Source organism: Rhinolophus sinicus, chromosome 14 (assembly GCF_057876585.1).
Source record: "Rhinolophus sinicus isolate RSI-liver-muscle chromosome 14, RSI-T2T, whole genome shotgun sequence".
Classification (NCBI taxonomy): Eukaryota; Metazoa; Chordata; class Mammalia; order Chiroptera; family Rhinolophidae; genus Rhinolophus; species Rhinolophus sinicus.
This window is the reverse complement of record NC_142514.1, coordinates 11319718-11332934: the sequence shown is the minus strand read 5'-3', so window position 1 is coordinate 11332934 and position 13217 is coordinate 11319718. Positions and strand designations below refer to the sequence as shown.

Genomic DNA, 13217 nt, shown 5'->3' with positions numbered 1-13217 from the left:
GCACTTTTTCTAGGATGAGTTCACGAATTTAAATTGTCAAGACATCATATGTATAAAAGAAAGCTTTATGTACTTTTCTGTATGTTTTTTCTAATGAACAAGGGTGTGTGTGTGTGTGTGTGGGTGTGTGGGTGTGTGGGTGCGGGTGTGTGTGTGTTCAGGGAGGGAGAGGCAAAGAAATACCCCACCTCAGTCCTAATTAAAGGAAAGTGAATTAGAGCAACAATGAGATAATCAATCTCTCTGGCAAGAACAGAGAAGGCTGATAGTACACAGTGCTGGCAGGTATATAAAGTGGTACTGTGGTTTTGGAGAGCACTTGGCAATAGCTATCAAAATTTCCAATGTACATTTCCCATAATTCAGCAGTCTACTTCTAAAGATGCCGCCTGCAGATGGAGCATTTTCACCTTTCTTACTAATTGCTCTCCAAAGGCTTGTATCAAAGCAAACTCCCACCCATGGGGCAAGAGGCTCCCCAGGCCCACATTCTTGGCAACACTCAGTGAAGCATCTTTTCATTTGGGTTCTGATCATTGGGTCTTTCTTTTCCGTGAATTGCTTGTTCGTATTTTTGGGCTGTTTCTATTAATTTGGGTTGTTTTTCTTATTGATTGGAGTTTTCCATAATCTCTATGAGTCAGCCATAGCTATGGCACATTTCTTTTCCCAGTTGTTTTTTTCATCTTCTGTTGTATAGAAGTTTTAATTTTTTTTTTTTATTGGGGAATATTCGGGAACAGTGTGTTTTCCAGGACCCATCAGCTCCAAGTCAAGTCGTTGTTTTCAATCTAGTTGTGGAGGGCGCAGCTCACTGGCCCATGTGGGAATCGAACCAGCGATGTAGGTATTATGAGCACTGCACTCTAACCACTGAACCAACCGGCCGCCCCTAGAAGTTATACATTTTAATACAGCCTAACTTATTGATCTTTCCCCTTATGATCTGTGCTATTGTTTTGCCTTGTTAAAGAAAACCTTGACCTTGGGCTTACAGATATTCTCTTCTAAATACTTTTCACCTCAAGATTTTTAACCCATCTGAAATTTATTTTACTTTGAAATTTATTTTTGAGTATGGTATGAGATACAGCTCCCAGTTTATTGATTCTCACGTGATAACCACATGAGTGTGGGTCCATGTCCAGTTCTTGATTGGTTCTATAGGTCTGTATTTAATCTTGCACCAACTTCACACTACCTCAAGTACTATAGCTTGGGGAAAAAAGTCTTTAGTACCATGAGTTCCTCCACCGTGTTCTTGTTCAAAATTGTCTTGGCTATTCTTTTTCTTTTTCTTTTTTTTATTGGGGGAATATTGGGGAACAGTGTGTTTTTTCAGGGCCCATCAGCTCCAAGTCAATTCATTGTATTTCAGTCTAGATGTGGAAAGTGCAGCTCAGCTCCAAGTCCAGTCGCCGTTTTCCATCTTAGTCGCAGGGGGTGCAGCCCACCATCCCATGCAGGAATTGAACCGGCAACCTTGCTGTTAAGAGCTCACATGCTAACCCAGTGAGCCATCCGGCTGCCCTGTCTTGGCTATTCTTATCCTTTGCTCTTCCATATGAGTTTTAGGATCAGCTCTATGAAGTGCTATTTTAAAAAGCCATGTCAGATTTTGAGGGGAATGCCACTGAGTTTAGACTGTTTGATACTGTCCCAGAGCTATTGCATCTCTATTCTGTTATTTTGTTTGTTTCATTCTTTCGTTCTCTTCATGTTTCATTTTGGGTAACTGTTGCCCTATCTTCAAGTTCACGGATTCTTTCTTCATCTGTTTCAAGTCTACCTATGGACCCATCAAAAGCATTTTTCATCTGTCACCATGATTTATATTTCTAGCATTCCCATTTGAGTCCTTCTTGTAGTTTTCATCTCTCTGCTGAAATTCCCAATTGTTCATGCATGTTATCCACCTTTTCCTCAAGAGCCTTTAACATGTTAATCACCGGTACTTCACATTTCTTGTTTGATAGTTCTAACATCTGTGACATCTTGCCTGGAGCTATATATCAGTTGTGTGGAGAATTGGCAGAAAAATTTAAGTTGGAAAAAGCAAGGTCCAGTTCCATGTCTGTATATGCCTCCATTTGCTTACAAAAGGGGGGATAGAAAGGAATGCATGTGTCTGCTTGTATAAGCACAGCGTTCCTGTAAAAAGATGCTGGGCTGCAGAACTGGAAGTCTTGGGTTACAGGGAGGTAGGTTTACTTTTCAAAGTACAGTCGACCCTTGAACAGCTTGGGGTTAGGGGCACCAACCTCCCATGTATAACTGCAGTTGGCTCTCTGCATACTCAGATTCTCAACCGTGGACTTGACCCTTGAACAACACTGGTTTGAACTACGTGGGTCAATTGAATTGCATGGGTCAACTGAAAGAAAATCCACGTATAAGCGCAGTTCAAACCTATGCTGTTCAAGGGTCAACTGTACACTCTTTTGTACTCTTTGGATTTTTTTAATGTGCTTTTCTTACTTTAATTTTAAAAATAAAACTAGTTGATTTGTGTAAAAAGATCCTTGCTCAGGGTCATTCCCAACGACTCTCCATCGCCCTTGGCTGAGGCCCCTTGGCCACACCCTCAGCATGGCCTCCAACTTACCAACACAGGTGAGGTAGAGCACCGCGTAGGCCAGGGGCAGGGGCTTATGGCTGGAGTAATAGGAAATCTGAACCTGTAGAGAGATGGGCCCAGGGTCATGTTGGATGAAGCCAAGAGCCCCCACCCCAAAAGACAGGTCTTGGGCTATCTGGCAAGGACGGGAAGAGATCTCAGAAACCTCTGTGCACTGAAATTGAGTTTACCCACACTGCTCTTCCTTTAGTCTTCTCTGTGCCATTTGTTTTTCCAGGCCTCGGTTGGCTCATCTGTCAAATGGGAACTATTTGTGAGGGATTCTATGGCGACCTGAGTCCCAGTGTGGCTGACGACTTCTGTGTGGTTTTGGCGAGCCCCTGCTCCCCTTTGGGTCTCAGTCCCACCATTTGTAAAATGAGAAGTTCGGACTGGGCTGGGTTTAGGGATACTCTCCAAGCCAGCATCCTATTTGTGGGACTCAGACAGGCCGAGACTCGACCCCAGCACCTCTATTTCTGTGACTTTGGCCAAAGCCCTTCACCTTTCTCAGCCACCTCAGTTTCCTCATCTGCAAAATGGGGACCATACAGGTTCCTACCTTAGAGGACTGTAGTGCAGCTAAGAAACAAACATGTAAAAGACTGATCTCGTAGGAAGGGCCCAAGAAATCAGCTATTGTTATTGGTGGGCAGGTGGCATGGTGTAAGGATTCAGATTCTGGATGCACCATATGTAAATAGCCTGGGAAAAGTCACTATCCACTCCGGGCCTCAATTTCCTCAACTGTAAAGTCGGGATAATAGTAGTTCCTACACTGTAGGATTCATTATAGGCTGTAAGAATTAAAGAAGGAATGCATGTGACATGCTCGGCACGGTGGTCCACGGTGCCGGACCACAGCAAGCATGTAATAACTGTCAAAGTTGGGGCTGAAGATGGTGAGGATGATAAAACAATAACCGCCAAAGGTGGGGCTGAAGATAGTGAGGACAATAAGGCAATTGGAGGCCTGCCTTCAACCTACAGCCCTTTACTTGGACATTCCCTCCTGACGTGGGTCCCTCAACTGTCTGACTCTGATAATCTCATCTCAGCAGAGGGTTTAGAATCTTACAGAGGCGACTCACCGCTTGGTCCTGGGAGCCCCTAAATCCTGTAATTACTGACTCCCATGTGTCAAGCCTCAGCAATGAGGCTCGCTTCAGACATATAATTACCGGGATACTGGCCAAAGGTGAGGGAGGGGAAAGGAGCTACACTCTGACCCTCCTCAATCCTTGTGGTCCTCAGGGCCGAGGAGGTCAGGGTGGGAGATGTCTACACAGCCCCCGGCTCAGCAGGGCACCTCATAGGCTGCTGGTCCTCTTGCCCTGCCCTGGGGACTCTGTCCTGACGCTCACCAATTCTGTTACTCACTGGATCATGTGATTTCAGGTAAGCCATGTCCCTTCTTAGTCTTAGTTTCCTTGTCTGTAAAATGGGTTCATTGAGTCCTGCCCCACCTGTCTCCCAGAACCCAGTAGAGAGGCTCAATTCAGATACATGCATGAGTATAGAGGCGTGATGGAGGGACCCTGTCTCCAGCTTTCCTTCTGACTAGCCACATGGCCCCAGGACAGTCACTCTGAACCTTGGTATCCCCACTTGTGAAATGGGGTTCAGACCCTGCCTCTCAGGGCTGTTGTGAGGGCTGGATGAGGTCATGGCTTCCCAGTGCCTGGCAATGGTCAGTACTCTTAAAGGGCCAGCTTCCCAAAACATGACCCCTGTTATGGAGTGTAACCCCACCACTCTCACACACCAAGTCTGGTTCCCACCAGCCTTTTTAAGGCAGCATCACCTGTGCTAGGCTCAAGGGCCACCCCATTCCTCCCACTTTTTAAATGTCCCCTGTCCTGAAGCCAGAACATTGCTTCGAGCTGGGGCTTGTTAAACTCATTCTTGCTAGGTGAATGAGCAGAGAAAGGAGAGGAAGGGAAGTAACTCATCATGCCTCTGAGAAGGAAATGGGGACAGGAAGAGAGTGGATGAGGGAGGGCGAGGCAACTTGGGGAAATGTCACCGTGGAGAAAGGGGTCTCCTCAGGAAGCAGCATCCTTCCGCTGTCGCTTGTCCCTGTGTTCTCTCCTTCATTCAGAGTGGCAGAGATCACCTAATCAACCCTCAGCTTACAGATGGGGAAACTGAGGTCCAACACAGAAGAACTGGGGCAACTCCTTTCACAAGGAGTCTTAGAAAGCAAGAGTAAGAAAAAAAACTAACTCATGTTTCAACCGACACCAACACTAGGAGGAAAGTGCTGTGACTATCACCATTTTACAGATGGGGAAACTGAGGCCCAGGGGGTGATGCGTGTCCTATTTGCCAGAGGTCACACACTTTGTGTTTTTAAGTTGCAGAGCTGGCTGGCTCCAGAGCCAGGGTAGCACTCTGGGGAAAGAGAGGGCGCTGGGCCTTGGTGGAGCCAGATCACCGCCTCCCTACGCCGCCCCCAGACCAGGGGACGCACTCACATGGCTGTCATTGAGGTCATTGCTGGGAGAGTTCAGGACCACAATGATCTCCATCCCTGCATCACAGCGCCATCGCCTGGTGTCCGCACGCTCCCGGCCCCTCTCCATGCTGGGAGAGATGTAGATGTCCACCCCAGGGGTCCCGTAGACTTCAAACATCTCCGTTCCCTCTGGCACCGACCTGCGAAGAACAGATTGCCATGGGAAGTGCTAGACGGGGAAGCCCTTGTTCAGATGTTTGAGCTTTTTCTCAAACTCTTGCTTTCTCCTGGAAGCCTTCCCTGACCACCCCAGGCCTCTCAGATCCTCACAGGAAGCTCTTGGGAGTCAAGCTGGGAGCGCATTCTCACATTCCAAGGCTCTGTGTTCATTCACATTTCCCTTGTGAATTTCCCAGGCATTAACTGTAGGGTTAAGAAGTCTGTGATGTCATCTGGCCCTGGGACTGCATTTCTTCCACTCCAGCTAGTCTGGAAATCCTCTTTGAAATCAGTCTGTTCATCCTTTGATTGTTTGTGGGGTGCCCACTGTGTGGGCACTGCCAGGCTGAGGCAGATATACCCACTGCTTTCCCCAGAGCCTTCAATCCCACCAGGAGCTGAGGATACAGCACTGCCCAGGGCATCCAGATGGGGCTCAGGGCCATGGGGTCAGGCGTCAGTGGGATGCCACGTAGAGAGAGGTCAATGTGAGCCAGAGGGACCAGAAGGCTTCCTGGAGGATGCAGCACACACGTGCACCTGGGGGATAACAGGAGCCAACATTCCTTGAGCCCTGGTTATGTGCCAGCCCTGTTTGAGTTTCTTTATATGTATTACGTCATGTAATTCTCTCAACAACGCTAGGAGATAAGTACTCTTATTGTCCCCATTTTACAGATGGAGAAACTGAGGTTAAGTAACTTCAGGTCATGTAAGTGACAGGACTTGGATCCAAACCCAGGCCTTCTGGATCTTGAGTCCACATTCTTACCCAGCAACTCCCCAAGAGAAACAACAATAATCATAACCCTTGAGGCCCCCATGTCCTGCACACTTAGCACGGCAAGGCTGGCTACGCCTTTCCAAACATCAGCTCATCTAACTCACTGCAGCCCCAGCAGAAGGGGATTATTACTCCCATTTACACATGGTGAAACCGAGGCTAAGGATGGGCAAGAGACTTCCCCAGTGTTGCACAGCTGGTCACGTGACCCCAGGCCCTTTCCATTCCCCGCCCCCACCCGGAGGAGAGCAGACCTCCTTCAAAACACCCTCTTCGCTCTTCCACCAGCATGATTCTGATACTTCTCAAAGCAGCTTTTTTTAATAAAATGAAAAATAAACCAAATCCAAGCTCAGCTCCGTCAGGTGGGTCCCCCTCCACTGCACTGCCTAGTGTCCTCACACACCTGTTTCTCTTGCCAGATTCAGCAAATAAAAATACAGAACACCCAGTTGGACTTGAATTTCAGATAAACAACAAATTATTGTTTTAGTGTACATAGGTCCCATGCAACATTTAGGACATACACTAAAAAATGATTAATTGCTTATCTGGATTTTGATTTAACTTGACTCCTAGATTTTATCTGGCAACCCTCCTCCCACAGTCTGTAATTTCCAGGGCTGGTTGTGCCCTCTGTCCTGTCCCGCCCTGGGTGTGTGGGCCAGCCCCTCGGGGAACGTGGAGAACCTGGACAGAAAGGCATGGGACACAGAGACAGAGAGACCGAGACACGGAGAGACACAGAGAAATGGAGAGCCAGAAAGACGGAAACAGATTCAGGATTGCAGGGCCCCCAAAATACCTAGGGGTACTCTCCCCTCTGCTCCTTCCTCAGCCCCACTTCCCTAGGCACCTGGCCTCTAGTGCCCCAGGAAGCCTGTAACTTTCTGTAGAACTCCCCTCGGCCCCAAGCTGCCCTTGGACTCCAGACATACACAGCTAAAGCTGAGCACCCTTGATTGCCCTTCTGGTATGAAAGCACCACCCAATTCCAAGGCTTCAGACACTGGGTTTGGGGTATTTCAGCCCCACTTTCTGTACCTCCCTGGGCCAGGCCTGTATGAAGTGGTGGGGGGAAGCACCCCGGCCCAGGAGCGGCCCGCAGAAGCCAGGAGCTCCGTGGTGCCAAGACCAGTCAGGAGTCAGGTTCTAGGCCAGGCTGGGTCACACATCAGCCAGGTGACCTTGAATAAACCACCTAGCCTCCCTGGACTCAGTAACCGTGCCTATAAAGTGGGATAATGATCCCCACTTGGCCAACCTTACTGGCCATTGTGAGGCTCAAATGTGATAATTGATAGGAAAGGCTTGGCAAACGGCCCGCCCAGGATGGCGGAAGGAGTCATTAAAGTAAATTAAGGCACAGGAAGCTGGAGGCAGTTTGAGAGGGTGGGCTAGGGCATCCGGTGCAGGCTTCCCAGAGGAAGGAGGAAGGCAGGTGAACCAAGGACACAGAGCAGACCCATCTGAGGGGAAGGCGTCTTCACTGTGGAGCCTTGGGAGGTCAAGTTGAAACTCTGTAACATGCTCATTTGCATTTCACCCCTATGGAATGGGGGGCCCCGTGATGGTTCTTGATCAGGAGGGGCAAGACGCTGGAGCTGTGGCAAGGCGGCAAGCCTGTGGACTCTGGGGCTGGGGAGCCTAGGTTCAAATCCCAGTCCCACCACTCACTAGGTGAGTGACCTTGAGAGAGTGATGTGGCCTCCCTCTGCCTCAGTGTCAGTGTCTGTAAAGTGGGGCTAATGAGAAGATGAAAGGAGTAGGTGTGTGTAAACGCGCAGGATGAGAGAAAGTCAGAGGCACCTGAACCCATGCCCTCATTTCACTGCTGGGAAAACTGAGGCCCAGAAGAGAAGGGACTAGAAGGGAGGGCTCCAGGCGCCCAGTCCAGTGCTTACACCCTGTCACGGAAGCTGTGTGTTAGGAAGTGTGGCTGCTGAAAGGAGACCTGCATCATGGATTTCCCATTTCCTGGATGACGGCAGAAGTGGCCAGAGGCTCATCCTCCCAACAGGCCACCCCAAGCCATCAGCATGCTGCTCTGGACAGTGTCCCCCAGCCCACCCCTGGGAGGTACATGTGGCTTGGGGCCTTGGGTTCTCCCCAGCTGAGTCTGCCCACTCACAGGATAGTCCAAGATCCTGCCCAGCCTTGAGCCCTCCTGGCCAGCCTAGGAGGTGGTAAATGGAGGGTGACATGTAGCAGTGTGACCAACGATTCTGGTTTGCCAGGGACGGAGGTATTTTCCAGGGTGCAGACTTTCAGTGCTGAGACCTAGAAGGTCTCAAGCAAACCGAGACAGCTGGTCACCCTCACAGTGGCCAACCCCAGACCCACCTGGTGAAAACACAGACTCCAAACCGGAAGTGCTGCAGGCAGAACCTGGAACCTGCATTGAAAACCATTCGGACCCCCATTGAAGTCAGAACCACAGCTAAGGGCGGACCGACCGTCTCAGAAACACCAGAGCCTGGTGCCCCCAGGGCATGCGGGGGTGACTCTGTGAGCCGACCCTTTCCTGGGAACCAAGATAAGTCAGGTCTTCCCCTGTGTCTTGTGTCTCCCCATCAGTGGTGAGGAGGAGGATGGTGACAATGGTGATGAAGGTAGCTCCCATAGCCTTATTATCCCCACTTTACAGATGAGGAAACTGAGGTTCAGAGATGGCAGGTGGCTTGCCCAAAGTCACACGGCTAGTAAGTGACAGAGCCAGGACTTACAGCCAACTCTGTCCCCACTCCCTCGCAAACCCAAAGCCATCCTCTCCCTTCATGGACTCAGGGCCTCCACCTCTGGGAAAACAAAAGCAGGCCCCAGTGGCTGAAAACACACAGGTTGACAAGATGACCACCAAGCAGCCCCGGGGGCAGAGAAGACCAAGGCCCAGACAGCTCAGGCTCAGGGGAGCAGTACCTGCTGCTCCTCCCTGCTCAGCAAGGCTCCCAGATCCCGGACTCTGCCAGCCTCACCAACAGAACCAGGGGCAGGAAATCACTGCCCCTCCTTAATTCCACTTTCTTCCCAGCCCAGGAAAATGCAGCCCTGCAAACCCTTTATTTTAAAGCCCCAACAGTTAAGAGTTGGAGATGCATCTGTGGCCCAGGCCCCCCCGCTCTGACCAGCAGGTCAGAGCTCTCACATCAAAATCTGCTGGAAACAGAAGGGGAGCTGCTTTGTCAAATCAGGGAGGGGGCTCAAAAGCCTCTGCGAGCCTCTGTGAGCAGAGCTTGAAACCCACTGCTCTGTGCCAACTTCTTCAGGGTACATGTGGGGAAACTGAGGCCCAGATGACACAGCAAATGGTGACAGAGCTCGGACCAAACCTCAGGGTTGCTGGCCCCCGAGAATCCAAGCCTTTTGACCCCATTTTCCACCTCTGCTGAGCAAGGGGTGACATGAGCGGTTTTCCGGTCCATGAAGGACAGTGGTTCTCAACGCTGGCTGCACGCTTATCCCTGGACATGGCTCAGCACTCCAGTGTATTATCCTTCTTCCCTTTCCCCAACGGATCCCTGCTCAGGAAAACAAAGCCCCCTCACCAAGTCAGCGCCATCTCTAACTCAACGCAAGGCAGGAAAACAGGGTTTAATCCACTGCTGCAGATAGATGTCCAGCGGTCTTGCCTGTACTCATCCTTCAAGGCTCTGGTTAGTGCCCTTCCTCCAGGAAGCCTGCCCTGACTGCTCAGCCCATACTAATTTCTCTTTTCTCATCTCCTTCTTCTCCCAGTATGGTTCAGAGGTTGCACCCCAGTCATCTTGTGTATGGCAGGTTTGGGGACACTTGAGGCTGCCCACAAGGCCAGGACAAAGCCTTAAAATGATCACAGAGGTGATAATACTGGTGACATTTACCGTAATTGAACCTTCACCACATGACAGGTATTGTCTCCATGCTCTACAGGCACAATCTCATTCAATCCTCCCAATAGCCCTTTGAAGTAAAGGGCCAATTGTTTGGGCTGCATCCTAGCTCTGCCACTCCTCACTGGCTGTGTGACATGGGGTAAGTTAGTTAGCCTCTCTGTCCCTCAGTTTCCCCATCTATAAAATGGGGAGGATGATAGTACCACCTCAGAGAATTGTCAGGAAAATCAGTTAACCTAGGTCAAGGGCTTAGGGCCATGACTGGATGAAGCAGGTTCTAATCATTGCTGACATTATTATTATATTATCTCCATCCTACAGATGAAGAAACAGACTCAGAGAGGTTAAGTGACTTTCCCAGGGTCATACAGCTGCTAAGATTCGGAGCCAGGACTGAGGCCCATACCCGCTGCCCCTTCTCTTCTTGGCCCACAGTCCGAGCACCCAGGATCACTACTAAATCATGGCATCTCCAAGCCGGACGGGACCTTAGCGCTAACCCAAGCTTGCTCCCTTTGCAAGACAAGAGTCCCTTCCACAGCACCCCTGTGAGGAGGTCCAGCTTCCACTGGAATTCCCAATGACAGTGCTCCCAGAGGGCGGGGTCCATGCCTGTGTGTTCACCTTTGTGTCCCCATGCCTGGCATACTCTAGACCCAAATGTAATACCAAGGAGGTCTGGTCATCAGGACCCAAGAATCCTTAGTTTAAAGGTGCTGGAGGCTCCACGTCCCCCACTCTGTGGCTGCCTCACCCACAGCCTCTCTGTGAACCCCAGCATGGCCCACACACTCACAGTACCCCAACACACTGCTGCTTCTGCCTCTCGTGGCCCCAATCCATTCTCCATCTTCCCAGGAAACTCTGGAGGGGAGGAACCAGCCCCCCGGCTTCCTGGAGCAGGTCAAACTGGAGCACATCTGCCCTACGGGCAGGAGGCAGCCAGGGAAGATGAGTCACCCCCATGGGCACCCAGTGCTGGAGAAGGCGGTGGTGCCAGGCTGCACCAGTACCCCTCCTCCTTCAACACTACCCCTGGAACAGCCTCTCTGGCTGCCCTCGCCTTCAGAAGCCACCACGTCCCCTTCCCACTCCTCACTGCCCACCCACCCTCAACCAGGCTTTAGCTCCCAGTACCTAGCTGGGCTGGGCCTGCTCTAGACTTGGTTCCCTCCCATGACCAGCTCCTCACTCCCTCTCATCTAATACCCTGGGACCAACCCCATCTCTGCTTCCAGCTAAGTTCACTCCAATTTTTAAGTTTTAATCTAGGACACTGGTTCTCAACTGAGGGTGATTCCCACCTCGGACACATTGGGTAATGTCCAGAGACGTGGTTGTCACAAGTGGGAGGTGTGCTCCTGGCATCCAGTGAGAAGAAGCCAGGGACGCTACTCAACATCTCTCAGTGCACAGGGTGGCCCCACCCATGCCCACCCACCCTTCACCCCCCCAATAAATTACCATGTCCATAGTGTTGAGGTTGAGAAACCTGGTCTGAGGAGACTGGGAAACCTGTAAGATGGGAACATGACACAGCTCTGCCTTCTCCCCGCCCAGTCCCCAGCTCAGCCTCAGGAGCTGGGGCCCCTGAAGACTCCCCAAAAGGCTAAGCAGCCAGGTCCTTGGTGGTTCCCAGGGCCCCGTTCCCGAAACTCTACCCACTCTCCTTTTCTTCCTGGGAGAGAGAGGGAGAAGGTGGGGCCCCACCTGCAGTCACCAGCCTTAAGGACATGGGTATACAGTAGAGGCATAATGCATGGGCGCTGAATGGCTAAAGGAAACCAGATCGATCCTTCCTCCTCATGTGACAGACAGCTAAGATGACTCAGGACTACGAATGGGCTTAAATTCTGGCTTGGCCACTTAGTAGCCTGAGCAAACGGCTTGCCCTTTCTGTGCCTCAGTTTCCTCATCTGTCAAATGAGATGAAGCGAATAGTAAAGTTAGCTCATAGGATTGTCGTAAAAGTTAAATTCGAGAGTTCGAGTTCAAGGGTTATAGTCAAGAGCCCTGTCAGTCAGGCTCTTGGAACAGCACCTGCCACTGAGTAAATGCTCTAGAAGGATAAGTAATTTTTAAAAACATGGTTGATGCTCTGTTTTCAGGCTCATAGGCTGGAGGTGGCAGGCAGGGAGCAGAATGTCTCTTTCTGTTCCTGTGTGCTCAGCCAGACTCCTGGTTCAGCCTGCAGGATCCTCTGGACAGAGAAAGTGCCCAAGCCCTCGTAGCATCAGCACCCTCCAAGGCCCTGGCCAGAGCTCAGCCACCACAAGCCTTTCTACCCCCCCATTCAGTCTCCTACACTTTAAGTTCCCTGGCTGGGGTCTTCAAGAAACCCTTCTGTGAAAGCCAGGACCCAAGCCTTCTGTGATTGTCTGGTGTTCTAAGGTCAAGGCTCCAGAGAGAGCAGTCAAGCTCACATTGAGGAATGTGAATGAGGAAACCCTGTACAGCTCACAGGGAGAGCCCAGGGGTTCAGCACAAAGGTCCTGCAACCCCCCAGGCCTCTGGCTCTTACCCATAAATGTCCACGAGGGTCTCCACACCAGCCACACACACGGCGCTCGTGGGATGCTCCAGGGACACACGCACTATCCTCTGTAGCGACATGCTGGCCTTGAACTGGCCTTGGGCCACAAAACCCAATACTACCCCACAAGCCCCTTGGCAAGTAGTTTAAAAGACCCTGGCCCTGCCCCTATGGCCTGGGGTGCTAGCTCATTGGCTGCAGTCCTGGAAGCCCAACCCCTTCCCAGAGCCAGGAGCTCAGGATTGGCTGAAAGGAGCCTGATATTTGCATATGAACCTGTTGTTCCCACGCAGGAAATTGAGGTTGGAGCCCTCCTGACCAGCCTAGGAGGTGCTGAATGGAGGGTGAAATGTAGCAGTGTGACCAACGATTCTGGTTTGTCAGGGACGGAGGCATTTCCTGGGGTGCAGGGCTCTCAGTGCTGTACTGAAGGAGTTAATTTCTGGCTTTAAAGGGGAGCAAGTCACCACAGGTACCAGGCCAAGGCCCCAGGGCACACCAGGGCCTTGCAAGGGTGCAGAGATGTGGGGTATTGATCTAGGTCCCTTCCTCGCTTTCCACACTCATCCTCCTCACCCCCTTTTCCTGTATTTTCAGAAATGATATGCTTTAGTGGGGATATGCTTCTCTACCCTGATGGGGGAGCTGGTGAAATGCAGATTCCTGGACCCAGCCATCATCTGATGCAGCGGGTTAGGGGTGGGGTACAGCTGGCATCTGGATTTTTAACAGGC

General features: G+C 50.9%; 1 protein-coding gene across 1 annotated transcript in view; it reads right to left on the bottom strand.

The window, feature by feature from the left end:
- Positions 1-12580, bottom strand: part of PADI3 (peptidyl arginine deiminase 3) — a 29054-nt gene extending 16474 nt beyond the window's left edge. Inside the window, exons 1-3 of the mRNA XM_088790230.1 lie at positions 12472-12580; positions 5095-5275; positions 2606-2678 (exon numbers count right to left, since the gene is read on the bottom strand). Of these exons, the coding sequence (XP_088646356.1) occupies positions 2606-2678; positions 5095-5275; positions 12472-12563 (346 nt within the window). The 5' untranslated portion in view covers positions 12564-12580. The remainder of the gene's footprint in view (positions 1-2605; positions 2679-5094; positions 5276-12471) is intronic.
- Positions 12581-13217: the final 637 nt, after the last annotated feature.